This window comes from Austrofundulus limnaeus, unplaced genomic scaffold (assembly GCF_001266775.1).
Source record: "Austrofundulus limnaeus strain Quisiro unplaced genomic scaffold, Austrofundulus_limnaeus-1.0 Scaffold65, whole genome shotgun sequence".
Taxonomy (NCBI): Eukaryota; Metazoa; Chordata; class Actinopteri; order Cyprinodontiformes; family Rivulidae; genus Austrofundulus; species Austrofundulus limnaeus.
In genome coordinates this window covers 84,290-105,398 of record NW_013952467.1, presented here as the reverse complement: position 1 = coordinate 105,398, position 21,109 = coordinate 84,290, and the positions used below count along the sequence as shown (strand labels likewise).

Genomic DNA, 21,109 nt, shown 5'->3' with positions numbered 1-21,109 from the left:
CCCGGGGCCAGCAGCAACAAACTCATGGGCCCCACCGGCACCCGCCATACCAAAGCAGACCAGGAAAGGGCACAGAGGTCCGGGCCCCCAGGGCGCACCCCCGCCAGGCCAAAGCCCGACAGGTCCAGAGGTCCCGAGCCCCAGCAGGCAGTCACMAGGCCAGGCCGGCATACACCCCAGTGCCCAGTTCCAGACCCCGGGAACCCCCAGCACGCCGGCGGCCAGCCGCACACCCCACCAGGGGGCCGAGTAGCAGCGGGCCCCCAGATAGACCAGCAGTAGGGGCATACACAATCGCATTATCCCACCCTCATCCTCACCCCCACTCAATCAACGACATACAAGGCAGAAGGTGGTTCTTAAAGAGACAGAGGCCAATTTCAAGGTGTTTAGAAGATGAAGTGATGAGAAGATAAGTTTATTTTCTATTTAAAGATACAAACAGCATTTTAATAACAGATGAAGGTGACATAGATACTTTATTATGGTATAGTATTTAAATAAATGCCTGAGAAACACATAATATTGGCCCTTTAAACATCTTCAAATTTCAAGAGACAAGTTTATGAACAAAGTTCACTGAGAAGAGACTCACTGCAGCTTCCTGCATTTGCCTCTGTGTTTATCTGCGTGTGTGGGGTGGGAATGATGTGTATTACTGCTCTCCTCTGGTTGCGGCACAATCCTGGCTGTTCTGTGGGACATCTGTGGGTTGCGTGATGGGCTCTGTGCAACGGTTCTCTGATGGGGGAGTTAAACAGGCACTGTCACGAGCTCCACCAGACACAGTGGGCACAAGTGGCCGTGTCTCTTTGAGGCTTCATATACACGCATGCTTGACAACACCCATACACACACACACAAACACAAGGAACGCTCAGATAAACCACAGGCAGAAACCCGTGCTGGATTTATTTCATCCAGTAGTTTCTCTGAAACCGCCTGTGTTTTTTAGGTTTTTATTGGCACAACAGTGCACTTTTGATTCACTTTGATCAAAACAGCTCCTAACATTAATTTCAGCTCGTACTTTTTCTGAAAGGCTTTTCCCAGCAGCCAAAATCATAGTTTTAATGCCTACCGTGTAGCTCTCCAACACTTTAATAGCTGCTTTTTTTATGTTTTGGGATTTATCCTATTTTAGGATGGAGAGGTTTGGTGACTCTGGATTTTATCTCCATTTTGCAAAGCCATATGCCTTCCTGAAGAACAGAACGTTTATTAAAACCGCCAAACTCTTTTGTGCAAAGCGGCACAGAATACCACATGAGATGTGCCGTTTGGTGGGAAATTCTGTGACACTGACTGGAAAACATTGGGCAGTGGATTACTTATTGTACACTTCTTTTTTTAGTCTATATCTGAAACCCTCCCCATGTCAAACCCTGATAGAATTTAATGATTTTAAAGGGCATAGCAGGATAATGAAGACCAGAGTGTAAACAGGCCAGAGCGATGTTGAAAAGAGAGGAAAAAAAAACAAACTCAGGGAGATCAAACAACAAGCCTTTTTGACTTTGATGTTTGTCTCTTTTATTCTGGGTTGCCGTAGTTTGAGACATTCTATTGGTCCTCCACTGAGGCTTCTTCCTGCCACCAATTTTTCACAGGCAAACTTTGGATTTGAGGCAGTGTATCTCTATAGGGTTTAAATTCCCTGTGCACGGTGGAGAATCCTTCCTTCACTTCCTAATAATCACAGCATCAAACTCACCTGTTCAATTAAATCAAAAAGAATTGAATTTAAAAGATATTTTTGTCTCATAAGTCCAGTTACAGTAAGAATGGGTCAAAATATCAAGTTGTAGCTAACTTTGTCAGGTCATTTTGATGGTTGATCATACTAAATGTGTCTGTAAGATATTTTGACTTGTTTTCTTCTCTGTTTTATGACTTTGTTACAAAAAGCAGCTTGCACCCACGGTACCATGGAAGGCCCAAGTGTGTCGGCAGACAGGTGCCATCCATCAGAGCGGTTGTTCTTGTGTGGGAAATAAGAAAAGCATTTGATCACAAGAGACCAAGCTGCTTTACTGGTGAACCCAACTCCTCAGCTTAGACCTGGCAGAACATCACCCACAGTGGCTTGAAAGGAAGTTAAAGATGAAATGTGGGTTCAAGCTTGATTCCAAAGCTGCTGTTGGATATTAAAAGGCTTAGCATTCCTTCACAGAATGCATGTCACCCCCCACATTTCATGTCAGCATTTTTTTATCATCTTAAGCTGAGAAGTCAGTTTTATGCACAATCTCATGCAATATCACAGGAAGTCACACTCATAGTATTTGGTGTAAATTACTCAGTTAATACCCTGCCAAATTGTAACTCAATATCTGTAAAACTAAGTTTTTGTGTTGGGTTTGATTAGCGTTGGTGGCCATCTGGACTTGAATTGACTCCTGAAGTTAATCAATTGTAGTTGTACATTCAATGATTAACTTTTGTAAGTTTTGGTAAAATCCGTCAAGTGGTTTTTAAAATATTTTGCCAACAGACAAACAATGTTAATTCTAACAGTTAATGGCAAAGTTTTGCACAAAGAGGTTTCACATTGAGTGGCATTTTGAGTATGTGTTGTGACTATCAGTTACAATCAAAATAAAGTTTAGCACAATATCTGTAAATATGACTGAATTAGAGCCAGTTTTGTGTTTTTGAATGTCAGTTGGCTGTGGCATTCCAGTTCAAACTGGGTTGGCTCCAAAGGTTAATCAGCTGTAGATGAACCTCCTATTGTTATTTCTTGAAGGTGTCAATAAAAACCATCCAGTGGTCCATGAGATATTTTGCTAACAGACAGACGATTTCTTAATAAAGACCTCGTGCAATCTGTGCTCAGAATACGTATTGGAGTTCAGTCTCAGCTACGACCACACACGAATTGAGTTCAATGTTGCAAAACTGACTGAACTATAACCAGCTTTTTTAAAATATAAAACTGGCTATTAAAAATCTGCTTTCAATTTTGAACATTACATCATGGATGAACTCAGAGTTTTACCTGAGCATGGTGTAATTACATCACATGTGTTAATGGCTGATTGATGATTATTTTTATTGGCATATGGCAACTTGGAGCAGTGTTTAAAGAGGCACCTGTCTTGTTTTCGAGCAGGGCATAAAAAGAACTCGTTTATAAGTTGACAACATTTTTACTGAAAGACAGTAAAACGTGTGTTGCGCAAACTTCATTCACCACAAAGTGCATATCTTAATTCCTCCCCACAGAGCACATTCTGATAAACATCAATCATAGCCTAAAACCACAAGGAGAAACAACCACACACCTGCTCCACAGAATGTTTTTTCAACATTAAAAATTTGTCTTAATCCAAATCTTGGACCAGTTATCAATCATGCAGAAAAAAACCTTGTAAAAATCAAGACATTTTACAGGCACCGAAACATTTCTCCCCGTCTGTGTGTGTCCGAAAGATATTCCTTTGATGCCTAAAAGGGATGGAGAAAAAACTGAGACCCACTGGAAACCACAGCAGTCAATGGCATTCTTTAAAGGAGACAAAACATTTAACAAAAGACAGAATAGGATAAAGGATGTACTCCCTTCAAAGGTCTTACTGTAAGTGTAATTTTCTAAAGGGCTGGGTTGCCCCTGTTCTGTAATTAACTTCTTCACATTGGGTTTGTCTGGAATTAAAAGGACTATTGCCACTTTTCAACAAGGATGTTTTTATATGTCTATGTTTGTCTGTGGTAAAGGGATGAAAGGGAGATGCCTTCCTCTGTCTCCTAAAAAGTCTTTGCCCGAGTGGAAAGTAGACAAGGAAGAGGCTCTGCTGTGTTTGAACTTCTGTCTCGTCCTTTTCTCATCTTTGACCAGTCAACAGAGGTGGTTTTCTTTTTATTGTGCACCCGACACTGGGATGCCTTTGTTTTCTTTCCATAAACTCAGACCAGATTAGTCTCGATGACAGTAAGGACAATGTCAATGATGTTTGTCAGTCTAGAGATTGTAATGTCTCCTCCTCGTCCCTCACGCTTGAACCTTCTTGTGGCGCGTTAATATATTTCCCAGGTTCGAGGCTTCACAACATGCAGGGTCTGATTTATGTTTACTACAAAGAGTGTCACCAGTTCGACATCAGCGCAGTGCCTTTTGCTCCGAAGCCACTCGGAACGACAATCTTTTTCAAGTATCCTACAAAGTGAAAATCTGATGACAGCACTTGAGAGTAGTGGACTGTAAAGCATTATCTGTGGTTCCGTGGTTTCGTCCTCAAAGTACAGCTCGGGGGCAGATCTTAGACTTCAATCACAACCCCTGCTCTGCTTTCAAAGTCCTTATGAAACGAAAGTGATGCACCGACATCAGACACGAATGTTGTGCTAGCAAACCCAGAGCAGAGCTATAATGATAATAATGATAATACATTAAGACAGGGGGCTGATTTTCCTAAAAGCTCTGATTTATTGGAGCCAATAAGTTGAATCTTAAATATGTTGGGATTTTTTTTTTCTGTAGACATGATGTCTTCCTGATGAAGGATAGTCTGCAGCGTTCTTCAAAGGCGGTTAAGATGTATAATTAATAACAGAAATCAGTCATTTGAAATTACAGAAGAGGACACTCAGATCTCTTTGAACCCGTCAAAAATTAGATGACTTGTGGTCCTGTAATTAGCTAAGACTAGAGAAACTGGGTTGGGTTGGCTTTACTCTTTACCCGCCAACTGCCACTCTCAACCCAACACTTCAGACTAAGAGGAAAATGGGTTTTTGATGAAGAACTTGACACATTGACTTTCCTCAGTCCTCAAAAATATGTCCTCAATCAAACTATTTTCAAAGCCTTGATGCCTCCTGATGGTGTCCTCTTGTCTAATATGGGAGTTGTTTTGGGTCTATATGATGAGCCGCAAGCCCCAGCTAGACTCTCCGGTGGTGTCTGAAACCTTCATGTGGTGTTTCAGTACCCCCCCCCCCAGCCCCACCCCCTTCCGCTCCCTTCCACAATTTGTTTCTGGCCCCCATGGTTTGTATCTCAGGCGACACAGTGCAGGCATTGCATGCCTCTCTGAACTCTGCCAGCTTTGTTTATGTCTCCCCCTTCCAGCTAAGATGGTAAAAGGTCTTTCAGAAACACAAGAGGCTAAATTTAGAGCAGGCCTATCATTTTCAGGATCATTTAAGAGTAAAGCTGCAGCTTCGCTCCGAGCTACTCTGTCCCCATTACAAGCCTGCAACACCGACAATGACAGAAATGGTAGGAGGTACGATTTAATGTTTATTATATTTGCATCGCAATCAGACGTTTGGACAAATTAAAGAGTGCACCTCATGCCAACTCACTTAAGACATCACTGTTAGAGGTCTGCTTTTTGAAGGGTTGAAACGAAGTCCTTCTGTCTCTTTCTGTTGTTTCTATAACAATGGTGACGCGAAAGTCTGAGTTCCATCTTTTGCTCTTTTCTCTGTGGGTGGTCTGATGAGAGAGCTATCTGATTATTCTAGGTCAATCATTTGATTACAATTCACCAACTTTAAAGAATGTGTGTGCATGAACTAATTACGTGAACGAGGGCACATTGCCTTCATTAAAGGTCTGATATTTGAAAAAAAAATTTAAATAAAGACATTAATACCAGCGTTTAACATGCATAAATGTAGATTAAATGATCTTCAGCAGTAACTGCAGTTTTTTTTTGCATGTGTCTGGAGAGCTTTCAAACAATTGAGGCGAGTGTGATCTGCTAAAAAAAAGTTTACTTTAGGGCTTTGGAAAAAGAAACACTGCAAAATATGCCAATGCTTGCTCGTGGTGACGCAATTATCTGTGAGGGAAATCCAAAAGAGCGGGGTTGGGTTACACATGTATCATTCTCATAGACATGGTGCAGCCAAGCTGTCATAACCATGATCAGAAGCCAAAATGAGTTTTACAACTTGGAGTCAGGCCCTTTGTGTTACTTCCAAAGACTCGGGCGTTCACTGTCTACAGCTGTCAAAGATGGTGGTGGCGAACAGGTGCACATGTGCAGTTTCATCATGAAAATAAGGGTAATATGCATGGTTGATATCAGTATATGTTTCCAAACCACTGCATTCTTTCTTGTCCTCACCTGTTTCCATAAATGGTTTTTTTTATTTGCATTTTTAAGTATGTTAGAAAATGTTGATGGACATGGCAAAATTAAAAAAAAAAGTTCCTCAAATTTGCAAAAAAGGTTTTATGCTCGCTTGAGGTGGTAGCAAACTTTTAGCTCACATGATTTATCAGCTGTTTCTGCTGTCTGCGCCTTCCCAAATTTTCCCAAAAGCATTGCATTTCTTTCTCTGTGCCTCCAGACAACATGTAACAACACCAAAACTAGTTAATGATTATAACTTGCCCAATAGCAACACATTCCGGAAAATTTCTCCCCATTGTCCCGAGATGTGTGATCCTTGCTAGTTTACATCCTACTTATTACAGCCATGCGTAACGTCAACGTCAGATGAAATTTAGCTTTGTGTTGCCTGGTTGATTTGCTCCAAACCAGTAGATTGAAACACGCCTAGTTCACATTTCTTTTTTTTTTTTTTTGCAACATTTTAAAAGTTTGCCTAAATTCACATTACAATTGGATGGAAACATGGCTACTGTCGCCTCTACTCAGGGACAGTATGTCTGCTTCCTCTGTTTTCATGACCTCAGCTGTGTTTGATTTTTGCCAACTTGAAATTGGCCACGGGGTTAGCAGCGAGTCCTTTGATCAATTTCACCAGGAATTGGATTTGTTTATCTAATGATGGCCTAATAAGAGGGTGGTGGGTGCATACATTAGGCGGGGGCATGCCTTGATGTGGCCCTTGACAGCTTTAGGACATGGTGAGGAGAGAGGAACAGGATCCTGTAATAGTCAGAGGTGAAGGAAAGATGATTACAGATGTGACTAGAGGGGATCTGAACCTTGTTACTCAGCAAACATGTATTTGACTCCATACAGATGGCTTCTCTTCATCAAAAAACAACATCAAAACTCCTCCTCTTTGTAGCTTTTTGAGATTGATGGTTTTTGATCCACATGTCGATGGCTGCTTGTCTGTAAGAGCACAACAATCAATGAGCTTCTCAGGGGAGAGGCTGCCCCTGTTCTTGTGTTCATTGACTTGCTGATGGAGATGTGGGGAAACTGTGCGGGTAGACAGCCAGGCCCCATCGCATCACTTTCCTGGCTCGACCTCAGTCCCCTGAAATAAAAGCCTTCCTCTTCCGCGCTGCAGCTGGACTTCGGGGAGCCTGCAGAGGGCCTGTTTATTTGTGCAACAACGTAATCAGGAGGGTCTATCGTTACACGACCTACCCTTTGCACCTTCCCACTCTCTGCCAGATCCATTCTCTCCTCTGTTCCCATCAGCTCCCCTCCCCTTATTATTTAGCATATACCTTTCACCACCCTCAGTCTTTTTTTTTTTTTTTTGTTCTTCTGAGCCTCATCATTATCCAAATCCTTTCGCTGACCCCTGTTGACCTCAGGATTTGTTTGATGTGGTCCCGGCATGAAAAGAGAAGCAGAAAAGTTGAAAGTTTATTGTTTCAACGGATGAATTTCCAGGACTGCAGCTTTTGAAATAAACCTTCCATGTCTTTACCTAAGAGATTGTGGAACTCAGTGTGTGTGAGACGTCTTATGAGCATATAGTCGTCTTGCGCGATCAGCCAGGACGAGCTCTGATGTTGGTCGACACATGCAGACTTTGTACTGCCTTAACATGCTAATAATTTAGTCTGTTATGTTGTTGTTGTTGAAATCATGAAATTCCTTCAGTTAAAAGTCAAGTAAACAAGCTCACACATGTGGCTGCAATATTTTAGTTCTGTCCAGATGAGTTCTCTGAGTGAAAAAAAAAACATTGTTCTCCATACATTCCCTACAAACATATGAAGGAATTTTCTAAGGATCTGGATAAACACATTCAAACATCAAGAAAACTATTTATGTACCACAAATTCTTGTCTGCTTTTAATAATCCGATAAATGTTTTACATCCAAATTAAACAATATAAGCATGTATTCACATTTAGCAGAAAGTTAGAGCAAGTCAGCATTACATAAAATCTGACTTTATCATTTGCTTCTGAAAAGCAAAAGACAAATGATAATTTTGTGTGCCTGTTAGTAAAATACCTATTGCATATTTGGATAGATTTTAGTGAAACTGAAAATGTCATTAACTTTTGGAATCAATCCAGCGTAACATGGCTGCCACAGCAAATAAGCTTCAACAAACAGAAAATAAAGTTTATGATTTGGTGAATTTTATAAATATTAAGACGCAATTTGGTGTGGAAATAATTGAGAGTTTTCCTCAACTCATACTCCAAGCGCCAACTGATCACCGATTGTCATTAACTACTGGAGTCAACCTTGACCGTCAGTTAGCAAGGTGTCTCATTTTATTTTATTTTACTTTCAGATAGTAAAAATTAGACACATATTTATAGTTGATCTGGGACCTACCCCCCCCCCCCCCACACACACACACACACATACAAATAGTTTAAACTTAGTCAGCTTTACAGAAGTTGAGCTCAAATTGAATGTGGTAGTAGCTGCAAGTTATTCTTATATACTTTGAGCACAGACTGCAAGATCTTGTAATTTTGTCTGACATCCCACTTTCAGGATTTGATGGAAACAGCATGATTTTCGTTTAAAACTCTGGCATGAAAGGCAGCAAGAACAATGCATTCCTTCAAGAAATGGTAGGCCTCTATTAGTTGTAATTTCATTCATGTTGAAATTTTGATCTAGTCAAAATTTCTGTAAATCGCTCCAATTCAAAACCAAAGTCATCTCAGGGCACCTAAACAACTCACTTTCCCCCATTAATGTCTGGAGCTCGTCCTGCTTTCTCATTGAGAAGGGGTTCCAAGTGCTTTTCCAATCTACAGTATGTCGCCTCTTATTCCACTGTTTGTCTCCGGAGACAGACAGGCGGGTTTAGCTCTGGGCTGGGCTGCCTTCTGAATAGTATCCCCAGTGCGCTCCACTCTGCACCGAAGAAACATCTTGTTTTTCAACTGGTGGTTTCCTTGAGCCACAGTGTTTGATATGGGTTTCCCTTAATCACACAACATGCTCTCTAAACATGAGCCACATTCATCTTAGCTCCATGACTTCTGCTCTCTCTCTCTCTCTCTCTCCCCAGTTTTCGGCGCGTTATTGTGCAACCGAGTAAGTGAGGCAGGAGGAAGACAATGGTCTTGATCTCTGAACAAAGTGATTTTGATCTGGTCAATCCGGCAATTAGCCCATTAAGGCTGGAATGAAACTCTAATCCTTGATTGGACACATGTTCTTTGTAGTCCTAATGTGTCTCTTCCTCTCGTGTCCACATGTGATGGGACACAGAGAGGGTATTAAACAGATGCCTAAGATGGAAGCCTAACATTAAGATGGAGATGCTCTTTGAGGCTGAGGACTTTTAATTAGAAGCTGAAGGCACGATGCAGTCGTGTTTCCTTCATCTTGCTGAATAGAGGGGTTGACTGAAGACCTGGTGCCAAGCTCTGGAGTCAGCATGTCACTGGCGGGCACTTTGTGGGGAAGAGACAAGGCGTGCTGCCATGCCTGGGACGACTCTATGGGAGTCTCGCATGCGGGGGGTGTAGATGAAAGGCTTTTGTCTCCCTAAACCCCTCCCTCCCACCTTCCCCATGGTGCCCTGAGTGACAGGGCAGTAAGCGGAGAATAAAACTAGAATAACAAGACTGGTTGTTAACATATCATTCATTGATGAACCTTCAAGGGCATCCCGTGAGATCAAAGCAAGGCATTCAGACTAAAAGTATGACATTGTCTTGCACAACAATCTAGCTGTCCACCAATTCAGCTGTCACCAAGTGAGGAAGTGGTCAGGAACGGCAAAGGAAGGCCTTTCACTGTCTCCTAATGGGCTTTGATGGTCCAGGACAAAGAAAGTGTCATTATGGAATTACCCAAAGCCTAATGTCTTTGTTTGTGTGTTTGTTGTTGTCATTAAGCCAAGAATGACCCATCCCACACCTTTTCATCACAYCAAATGATGACGAATGTCTTAGATAAAGTTTGTTATCTGCCTTTATTCTCTTTTTTATTTCCCTCCTGTACAAAGCAGCTTGCTTCTTTCTTTTCCTAAAGTAGATTGTTTTCCTGCCCTCTCAGGGGTGCTGCTGTGAATCTCTCTCATCCCCTCTGGGACTTCTTTATTTTTCAATTTTTTTCTTTTTTTTTGTTTTTCAGGCACTCTGCATTTACACACATGCGGGCTCTTTGAAGTTGTTGCCCGGGTGCTGTTGGACAAAAGAGCCCCCATCAGCTGGACTTAAGGATGGAATGGCAGGGGGGTTACGAAARGGGATTGGTGAATAAAGAATCAAAGTAACTGGGATGGGGGGCCTGCTGGCGGAGTACTCGATGTGAGACTGTGAACCATGTACCCCTCACAGTCCCAGTCCCAAAGGCCTGGAGTTCACAGGTGTCATTGCATTTTTTTTCTTGCGCTACATCACGYCTTTCTGTAGCCATGCTAGTTCATGTTGTTTGTTTTTGTCCCTTACAAAGAAAAACTCATATTTTAAGTCTTGCATTCAGGGTGATGTGAAAGACCACCAGCTGTTTGCTGGGCTGAGAGCAACTGTCTGTGCCATGCACCTTACACTGTGGCTTTGCAACCTTTCTTGTGTCTGCTTGGACTTTCACAGCAAGGGCTACTGATGCCACAGCAGCCCTTCTCGCTCCCATAGCTGCAAAGTGACCGTTTGTATTCCCTCAACCCATCAAATCCCCGCAGGACCACTCAGGTTCACTAGAGGTAAAATTTGTGCAGCCGCCTTTGGTGGTGCCGACACAGCAGACCCATTTTTTTTCACCCAGGGCCTCATTAAAGCTGAAAACATCCCCTTCAGTCTGAATCTTATTGTTCAGTGGGCTCAGCGCTTAATTGTAATTAAAGACAACAATGTGCAGCTAATGTCTTTCAGGATCAACAAAGGCTTTTTGAAAATTTTGAAAGTTGTATTTTTATGCAAACAAAAACAGATGGGTGAACCTTTTTGATAAAACTTTTTCAAAATATTTTAAAGGACAAAACTAAGACATTTTGTAACTAATAAACTGAGTTTCAGATACAATCATTTTTTTCGGTTGTAATAATTTACTTCAACCAAAAAAAAAAAACATTCATCTAAGAACTTAATCTGTTTTCTGCACATTATGGGATTCCAGTTTCAACAGTTATTTACAAAACAACACAAAAACTATCTAACAGAATGAAAAGCATCAATTAAAGTGTCCATTGAAACTTAAAAGTTGTGTTTCTGTTGGCTGCTCCCTTCTGCAGGGTCATCAAACTTAAAAAAATTGGTAAATCTATTATAACAGATGCGCATCCAGATGCAACCTAGGACTGAACCTGGTTTCAGGATTTCAAGTTCATGGCACTGACCTTGGAGCTACAGAAGTTCCTACAGTTTTCCATAAAGTGTTATTTTTCAATAAATTTTCCATTTCATTGTTTACTGTTACAATATACAGGTTTTCAAGCATCATGTTTGGAGCACTCTAAATCCCATAAAAAATCCGATTTGATATTTTCACCTGTTTGATCTCAACAATTCCATCTAGAGCATTTTCATGGCATGCAAAGTGGAAAACTCAGGTAATGGAGTTAGTCTGATCACAGCGATTTTGGTTCCCAGGTTGTTTTCCACTGTAATTAGCAGATCAAAGCGTAATGTTCTGGGTCACTTGTTCAACTCGCCCCACGTATATACAGTCATCAGCGTGTTTAGATCCCAGAACCGCGAGGTTTGCTCGTCTATGGATTCAGCATACATCTTCACTTTTTATTTGTTTGCTTGTGCGCAGTCACGAAACAAGCAGAGGGTGAAGAGCATGGGCTCCACATGCTAGAAGGGCCATGGCTCTGTAAGCCACCTGGGCTGGTGAAAAAAAAAAAAAAAACTCCCCACTGGAAATAGTCATAGCACAGATGAATGAAAAGTGTGTAAACAGTCTGYGAACCATCACTGTGAGCGAGGTGGAAGGATGCAACCTTAACATCTGTCCTACAAGCTCCACTTAAGAGCAATTAGGCCTCATTCATGGGCTGTGCAGTAAACAGATCCACAGCTTATCTTCTTGCGGTCAGTTTTGCTGCAGCTGGTTTTGGACGACAACAGAAGGTTTCAAATGCTCTGGCTGCTGGAGAAGATTTCGGTGTAGATGGATACAACTCTGAGAAAGATGTCTGGGATGTTTTATTGTTGGTATTTGAGTCAGTAGAAGGTGCAGAAATTGAAGAAAGTTCACAAAGATCTCACCCAAAACTTCAAAGACATTAWAAAATAATAAAAGGAAGTCGSTCAATCAAACATGGCTGTGTTTGTCCGTGTGTATCATTACCACATTTGGGGGATTTYCCATTTCAAAACTCATGTCTGTGGCCATATAAGACAGACTTAAGTAGTTTACTCAGCTGCGGATGAACAAGGTCTACTTCCCGTCTCTGTGTCACAAATGCAGAGAAACRCAAAATGCTTCTGATGGCTGTTTTTGTAACATTCTTGCAAACCATMTGACCTTCCTTTTTACATTGAGACAATATTTCTTCAGCTAAGACAGAAGAGGGAAGGACATAAGGCACCTGTCAGCAAATATAGTGTTTCATGACCTCAATGTGAAGTAAATAGTAAGTTCCTTTCTGTGTTTTCAACACCAGGTCCAGAAGCTCTACATCCAAACCTTTTTAGCTTTTGAGCCACAAGGGTCAGACACATACCACTGCTGCATGACTGATAAAAAGGTTGAATGAGCTAATCTGAGTCTTTGTGTTTATTCCATAAATTACAGTTTAGACTTAGACTCAAACCATGTGTTTTACCTGAGGTTGGTTTAATTTGTTATTCTTCATCAGAAAACCTTCACTTAATATACACCCCTGAAGTCATCAAGACTCCATTAAACTTTGTGCTTATGGGGTTGTGAATACTGTTGATTGTTTTGCTATGAATTTATTCCTCGTATAGAAATGTATACATATATTATAATACAATACTATTAATAATATATTATGAAGACATTACATTCTGTGTAGGAAATAATATAGATAAATGGTAGGATTAAATAAGTTTACTTCTTAAATAAAAAAATAAAGTAATACTGTTTCCAGTTCTGTTTTCACAATTTATAACAAAGTTTTCAGTAACCATCATTTAATATTTCTGGTTGAGGTTTAATAAAATAAAAATAAAAGCCAGGTTTATTCAGACTTTAATTTGAAAAACATGATTTTTTTCCCAGGAAAAAGAATTGACACTTTTAACAATTTAAGGAATTTGTACAGCCTCAGATCGAAAGAAAAAAATTGGGATRTTGTGTAAAATGTGGRGGRAAAAAGAAAGAAAGAAAACAGAATGCRATGATKTGCAAATCTCACAAACCTGGATTTTATTCCCAATGAAACATAGTAAAGGTACAACATCATCTGTCCTTAAACAGTATTGTTCTATATAAAATACTGTTTTTTTAGATTTGCAAATCATTGCATCCTGCTTAAATACCTCATGGCCCTTCATAGAGCCACGCTAAATGAACTGTTTCTTCTTTTGATCTAATTTCCTCAGTCAGGCAATGAGTGCAAATCAACGAAGTTCTCATTTCCACACAGCTCCACAGCTCAGTGATTCAGGATCCTGGACCAGGGGTGGCAGCTCCCTGGTGCTAATAGTAAGATCAGCATTGGATTGGAGTGAGGACAAGGGGGTAGTAGGGGACGACTAAAAGGGACACCTGGCCTTTTCTCTTTAGGCATTCAGACATGTCCCGGCTGTGGCTTCTGACAGAATCAGGATGCAGGATATTGCACTTCCACTGATGTGCGTCATGAATCTCCTCAACCCACCAGCCCATGTAGGGAATGAATGCGAAAGAAAAAAAKAAAAAAATTAAAGGATATCTGCTTGCTCAAGTCTATGCTTTTATTTATGTTAGAAGTAGCAATATAGATTTACTTCACAATAATTGTAACGAAAAAATAATATTATTACAATTTCTGTTTAAAAAATGACAGGATCCTAAAGCTGATTTGGTGTTTAACAGATTTGTGTGCTTGTATCTAACACCATATTAAGGATGACTATTGCTCGCTGCACGAGCGATTGAGCAGGTTTTTGAACATGCCGGTGCTTTGTTTTACGCAAAGAGAAGCGAGAACTCCAGCGGCTCCTTTGAAGCCCTTTTAAATTTATTGGTGTTTTTCCAGGAGAGGCATTATTTTAAATTACAGTTCATTGGGAGTGGATCTGCTTCTTTGCTGTTTTTGGCAGTGGGTTGTGTTTTATGTCTGGAAACTGACATTGCCCTTTCCATTCTGTTAGATGAAGGAAGAACAAATCTGGCCAGGTCAGAAGCTGCTTGTGTCGGCACCCTGATTGCTAGAAAKTCTCACTAAGGTTAAGAGCATTTGAAGCTTTCTTGGACCCAATCTGTCCCTAACTCGTGCATCATTCAAAGTGAAGTTTGTGKGATGTGGTAACTCTGTTCTCCTCTTCTACAAACTATTTTTCCAGCAGCTCTGGTTTATTTCCAGTCTGGTATTAAGACAGATGACAGTAAATCACCTCCAGTTTCCCTTTTTGAAGCCAGAAAATAAAAATGAATCCAAGTTGCTTTTTAATTTTTCTTGTTCTCAAAGAGACGACACCTCATTGTACACAGTTGCATCAGTTATGAGATGACCAGTTATACACAACTTGTATTAACAAACAAAGCCACTGTGTCAGGTTTTACAGGTGTTWTGATCAACATTGCTTCACTATCAAGTGCAAAAATCCTGTTCCTGTACCAGTGTGTTTGCTTTGAACTGCATCACGCAGGAATACAGCTCATGTTTTCAGAACGCAACAGAGAGGAAGCTATTAAAACCAAGCACCAACATTGCATTGTGACCTCTAACCCTCACATCCTGACCTTTCTTACAATTTGACACGAACTCTTGTCCCCATGAAAGCTATCCTGTTGACTCACTAAGGCTAATTAGAGTTACGGTGTTGCCCACCACCACCACCACCACCACCACCACACACACCACCTCCACTTTGAGGATGAACATAAAGTGCTGACTTCTGGATTTGTGGAAGAAACTCAAGACAGACACATTTGACCCCTACACTAACCTATTTTTTTTCAAAGGCTTGGGATTTTTAGGAACAATCGTATGCACAAGTTAATTCAGTCAGATGGTAAATTTATTAAAGTCAGACACCAAATTGCCCTATTTTTTTTACTCATCCARTCCACTTTACTTTTGGCACCACTGCAAAAATATTAGCCCACTGCTGAGTGTTTCATATGAAATCCTGTAACAAATCTCCCAAAGGTCAACCTCACACTGAACCACCTGCCACCAACTAAAGAGATTTTGGTCATTACTTGACTTATTTTTAAATATCACTAAACATTGGCCCTTTCATCCCGGCTAATGCTTGACCTTCGGGGTCCTCAGCTTCTCTAAGCATGACTGACGGATCTGGTGAGTATTTTTACATCGTTGGTTTTGATGAGTCCCAAAAATAGAGCGCTCTGCTTACCTCCACCTCTTTTGACGTCACCTCGCCTGACCTACGTCGCTATTTTTAGATGCCCCAAATTTTTAATTGAACCGTCTTGTTGAGTTGGCGCAGTTATGTAAGGGGATTACCCTGCTTTTGCTGACCCTACCACCACTCAGAAGAGAGAAGTGAAGATGGAGGGTAGAGGTGGCTGCAGGTGGAAGACGAGGGCAATGCAGTTAAAGTAAGTGCTCCAGAAATAACCCAGCTGCTGGCCTAATTGCACATCTCTCTTGCTCCCTTATCCCCCCTTTTCAGCTGCGTGCCAAGGTCCTCGACCTTATCATCCACCTCACTGGTTCCGGAAGAGTCTTTTTCCGTCCCCCGTGGCTAACAAAGCTCTGGCCCATCCACGGAGCACAGCAGCAAACCAGCAGCCTCAGACTAACAGCCAAGCGCCACAACCATTTAGGACTGATCCCAGCAGAGCGCACGAGTGGCTCAAACTGCCAGGTATGTTCTAATCACCCCTAGTGTGGGCCTCGTGGCTCCTTCGCCCAAAAAAACCCCTCGTGAGAGACCTGGGGCCTCCCAGAAATCCGCATGTCCTGGATGAATATATACATTCAGCAGAGATGCCGTCCCTGCATTCGCATTCTCTCCACACGCAAGTTCTCAGGAAAAAACATATTTGCGGCAGTGGTTTGTTTTTTGTATAAACATGAGCATGTTTTTCATGTGTTAGGAGTCTCGCGTGGGGCATCCACGAGGAACGCACAAACTCTGCATCCCCTGCAGCATTCCTACATGGTTAGACAGCTGTATGCCCATGAGGGGGCCACAAGGGGCCCTTGTCTCCTGAGCACTAATGCATCACAGACTCAGTTGAAGGACAACATTCACGTAAGCACATACGTTCCACAACACATGGATGGCATCGGGTTTTTTCATTATTATWTATTTGCAGCCGAAGAGATGAGGGGAWATGTAACACCTCTGGCAGATGCCATGACATCTGTTGCTGCATGAAGGGTTGGGATTTCCTGATGTCTTTGGCCCATAAGGACAAAGGGGTTTAATGAAAAGGCTTTAGGTTTAGGAGTCCTTGAAGGAACACATGCGATCTCACATTCAAAATGTGTGCTGTGGATGATTTTTAGCCACTACCGCAGCAAATTGTAAGCCAATGTGTGTAAAACTTTTGGTGGGAACTTTTTMAGGTCAGTTGTCTGTGACAGTTATYCTAACTTTGGTTGGCTCCAAACAATCAGCTATCAGTGTCTTTCCTATAACTATTTGTCATGTTGACTTTTTATAGACAGAACTTTTGGGGCGGCCGGGGCGGAGTGGTTTGTGGAGTCRTCCTGTAACTGGTRGTTGGTCGATTCGATCCCTCRTTCTATCASTCTCAGTCATTGTGTCCATGGGSAAGRCATTTCACCTGCCTTGCCTGCTGGTGGTGGTTAGAGGGCCCTGTATCACTGGTGCATRGCAACCACGCTTCTGTCAGTGCGCCCCAGGGCAGCTACAATGCAGCTCACCACCATCAGTGTGTGAATGGGTGAATGACTGTAAGTGTAAAGCCCATTGGAGTCCATAGGGACTTGATAAAGCGCTACACAAGTTCAGGCCATTTACTGTTTAATTTGGACCTGAGAATAAAGGAGCTCTGAGTTGACAGAAAGCTGGAGAGATGCAAGAAGTCATGTCAATTTTGTAAAAACAAACCACAGGCTGATGAGTGGAGACTTRAGGAGAAACATCGGCTCTGATCCCAACATTTCCTCACAGGGACTCTTCATCTAGACAACTCCACCCCAGACAAACATTTTGGTGCATCATGAGTATTCATACCTCACTAAATTATTGCTCTGTTTCAATTTAGGCAAATCATACCTACAAAGAGTAAGGGACCCAAAGGTTTCTTTATAAGACATTTTTTGTGGTCAATTATATTTTATTCCAACTTTAACTCAWTATAAGAAATTGGGAATTTTCTTGGCATGTGAATTTGCCTTCTATTAGAATCCCATAATGACTACCACCATATCAATATCTCCATGTAACACTGCAATCCTGAATCCAACTGCACAGATACAGCAAGGTTGGAGACGCCTCAGCCTTCATCTCCTAGGAAAGACTTCTCACTTTAGAGCTTCTCCAAAGCGTCTGGACTAGCTGTCAACACTCCCTGCCTTTAAAAAAGCCTTAACTCATTACTTTCAAGCACGCCCCTCCCCATTCTTGTCCTAAGTGTTTTCATATGTTTAATAACGCTGCCTTCACATGTAATTTGTTCCATTAAGATGCATAAGTAGAAGAGTCATACAGTAGTGCTCCACATTGCCAGCRACCCAATCCTGCAGCAGCTCATATTTCAGAAGAGACAGAAAAGATTTGTGGAAATAGAGAGTTTATTTCGAGGTGCAAGGGTTAACACTTCCATGTTAAAAATACATGTCACATCAAAAAAAAAAAACTTTTACAAAGCCTACAAATTTTAGCAGTGACATAGAAAGATCCTAAACAGCTGCTTCTTGTGATAATATGTAAGAATGTAAACAAGAATGCAGCTTTTGATGTTTAAAATTGGTATTTAAGATTATAATCATGTTAAATGTTCAACTAAACATTGCCCATCCAGACTCAAGTCATCTTGACGGCCTGCTATGAAAATCACCTCTGGGAAACATAAACCCAAAAAAAAAAGGAGGTGCTAGGTCAAACTCCAGGTGCCGTGTCCTTGAACACCTAGCTGAACCTGGATTCTTGACTTTCACTTAAGTTGCTTCCAGCTGTACACGAACAGTGAGTCACGCAAGAGCCACACAAATAAACAGTGTGAGGTGTTCTGTAGCTATGCTGACTCACAGTAAAGACACTTTGGTCAAATACACCGCTGGTGGAAAAACATAAGAGCCACTTGGATTAGGAAACCCCACATTAGCCTCTCTCTTGTAGGCCTAACCCCCCCCCCCCCCCACACACACACACACACACACCCCACCTTCTCCTCCTCTCCCTCTCTGCTGTGATGAAAGTAGAGAAAGCACCTCTGTTACTCGCCTCTTTTGTTTATTTACCTTCAGAATTACACCCTGCTCCTCTTGGACCATGTTCCAATGTGTTTTGTTATGTTTCCTTTCAAACAGAATATCTACGCGTGTGGTCTCTGGCCATGTTTGGCTAACGCATGCACACATACAAGCACACACGCGCGCACTCAAACATACACACACACACACACACACACACCAATTCAACTTTCCCCCTGTGCCGGAGCTCCCCTTTGCCCTTCCCCCTACCTCTAACCAAACACGCAGGACAGCAAAAGGGAACTTCAAAGTGGCCGGAGGGGGTACTCCTTTTTCCTGGCACTTGTCATCATCTAAGGGACTGGCTGCTCCCCTTATTACTCTAATTGCTTCCAACTGCTCCTGGAGGCTTTGATGAAGGGCGCCGCGGAGCATGCTGGAAGCACCTGTTGTTCCACAGATGAGCACAGGTGGCTCTTATTGGTGAAAGTGGTGGGGAGTGCTGCTGAACAACACTTGTGCTTTCAACCTAACACCACACAACTTAAATTCAAAACAAAATGAAGAGTTGTACATTTGGGGTAATTATACAATTGCAATAATATTGGGGGGAAAAAAATACAACAACATTTATTCAAAATAAAGCTTGTGGAAATATGTTGGCAGCACTCTGGCTCTACCTTGTGGCGATCCTAGAAATCCAGAAGCTGCAATGGAGAAAGACGCACAACTGTAGGTTAATAAAATCAGACTGTTTATTATGATAAAACCAAATAAATTGTAAATAAAGATTATAATACTCATACAACATTGTTTTAGGCTCGTGTTTAATATTGCACAACAAACAAGTTTAGTAGGGTGAGCTGCCGCTGCATCAAACTGCCTTCGTTTTGCGTGACCACAGGCTACCCCGTTACTAGGCCTGTCATGATAACAAATTTTACGGGACGATAAATTGTCTCAGAAATTATTGCGATAAATGATAAAATTGTTGGAGACCGGTTTAAACTAATATAATTTTATAACAATCCCTGATAACAGAAGTTTAGATTAAAATGTACATAGTGTAAAAAGAAAAAAAAAAACAACTGTCAGCAGTCCCAAGGTGTCGGCAGCTGAATGAAAGCATCAGAAAACTGAAGACGCTCCTCTGGCTAAAGGTGTGTTCACGGGCTCTAATGCTACAGAGGTTAGAGACCATGCGCCTGGTAAATACCTGAGACCAGAGTTCACTCCTCTCTACGTTAAGAAGTGAAAAAAAATGAGACACGAAGAAAACCAAAAAAAGCAGTCAAATGAAATTTATTGTCTTCATTTTAATGTATCTGCCTCAATTTCATTTATCACACGATTAATTGATTTATTGTTTATTGTGACAGGCCTACCCATTACATAGTGATTGGTTTCATATCAGACTTAAAATTCGTTGGGACATGTATTTACATGTATTTTCACTGGAAGAATAACTTCACAGTTAAGATGTTACAAGTAAATAAACAAAAAAAAATCATTAATTATTTGGGTTTAGCTACATTAGGTACTTGTAGTTTAATTTTATTTAACATCTTTTTGCAGCATGAATTTCATCAACCACGTTGTTAAACTTACATTTAAAAACAAATTATTTCATCCGTGATGAATTTCCAAACTATGCCGACTTGGTAAAAAAAAAAAAAAACCTCCACAATCTTAATTTCTCTGTTTAGTTTGCTGTCGGCGCATTGAATCCTGGGATATCCTCGGTTGGGAAGGATACTCGGATGCATCCTTGGTTTTTGAGATTTTGTGGGCCGCATTCCTCGGCCTCATGAGGAGGAGCCTTCGAATTGGCACAGCACTCGACGCGGGGCGGTGACGTACGCTGCTGATAAATGAGCGCTCATGAGGATGGAGCCCGTGAATTGAGACACAGCCATAGACTACAAAGCAAGATTTCATTCWTAGTCAGCTATAATGAGCTGAAAGAGTTTTTGTAACAAGGAGGATTTATTTCAGAGAAGCTAGATAATAATAATAACAGAGTCTCCCCCTCATAACCTGCTGCATTTCATTTTAACTGTGAATTTGAAGCACAACTTATTACTCATTTGTAAAAAAAAACTCCGAACAAAACAAAACAAAATTTATTTACATCATAGTTCTGACCCTTACGTCTGAGAACATTTAGTAAATTACATGCTTGATTTGAATAACAAAGTTATTTGAAGATTATAGGGAAGAGTCAGAGTTAAATAAATATTTTGTTTGTGAAGTTAAAAGTTTACGATCCTTCGGTTTGGACACAAACAGCTACAAGTTAGCTGTTCATATGTACAATAGTATTCTGCAACATATTCCTTTCCTATCCTAATTGTGGCAACTTGCCTTTTAATTAACAGGTTATGACACTGTCCTTTATGCATGATGTATCTGAGCAGATATTTTGAAGCTTAGGCTACGTTCACACTGCAGGTCTTAATGCTCAGTTCCGATTTTTTGAAAAAAATCCGATCTTTTTGTGTGAACGTTCACATTACATTTTAAATGTGACCTGCATCAG

The 21,109-nt window shown here is 41.2% G+C and overlaps 1 protein-coding gene and 1 long non-coding RNA gene across 2 annotated transcripts in view; one reads left to right on the top strand and one right to left on the bottom strand.

Annotated features, from left to right (window-relative positions):
- The window catches only part of LOC106518673 (uncharacterized), a 21,145-nt gene extending 8,787 nt beyond the window's left edge, over window positions 1-12,358 (top strand). The window contains exon 3 of the long non-coding RNA XR_001310343.1: window positions 10,227-12,358. This is a non-coding gene — a long non-coding RNA (uncharacterized LOC106518673). The remainder of the gene's footprint in view (window positions 1-10,226) is intronic.
- Window positions 12,359-18,687: 6,329 nt separating this feature from the next.
- The window catches only part of cenpx (centromere protein X), a 4,797-nt gene continuing 2,375 nt past the window's right edge, over window positions 18,688-21,109 (bottom strand). Inside the window, exon 5 of the mRNA XM_014010046.1 lies at window positions 18,688-19,277. Coding sequence (XP_013865500.1) covers window positions 19,263-19,277 — 15 coding nt within the window. The 3' untranslated portion in view covers window positions 18,688-19,262. The remainder of the gene's footprint in view (window positions 19,278-21,109) is intronic.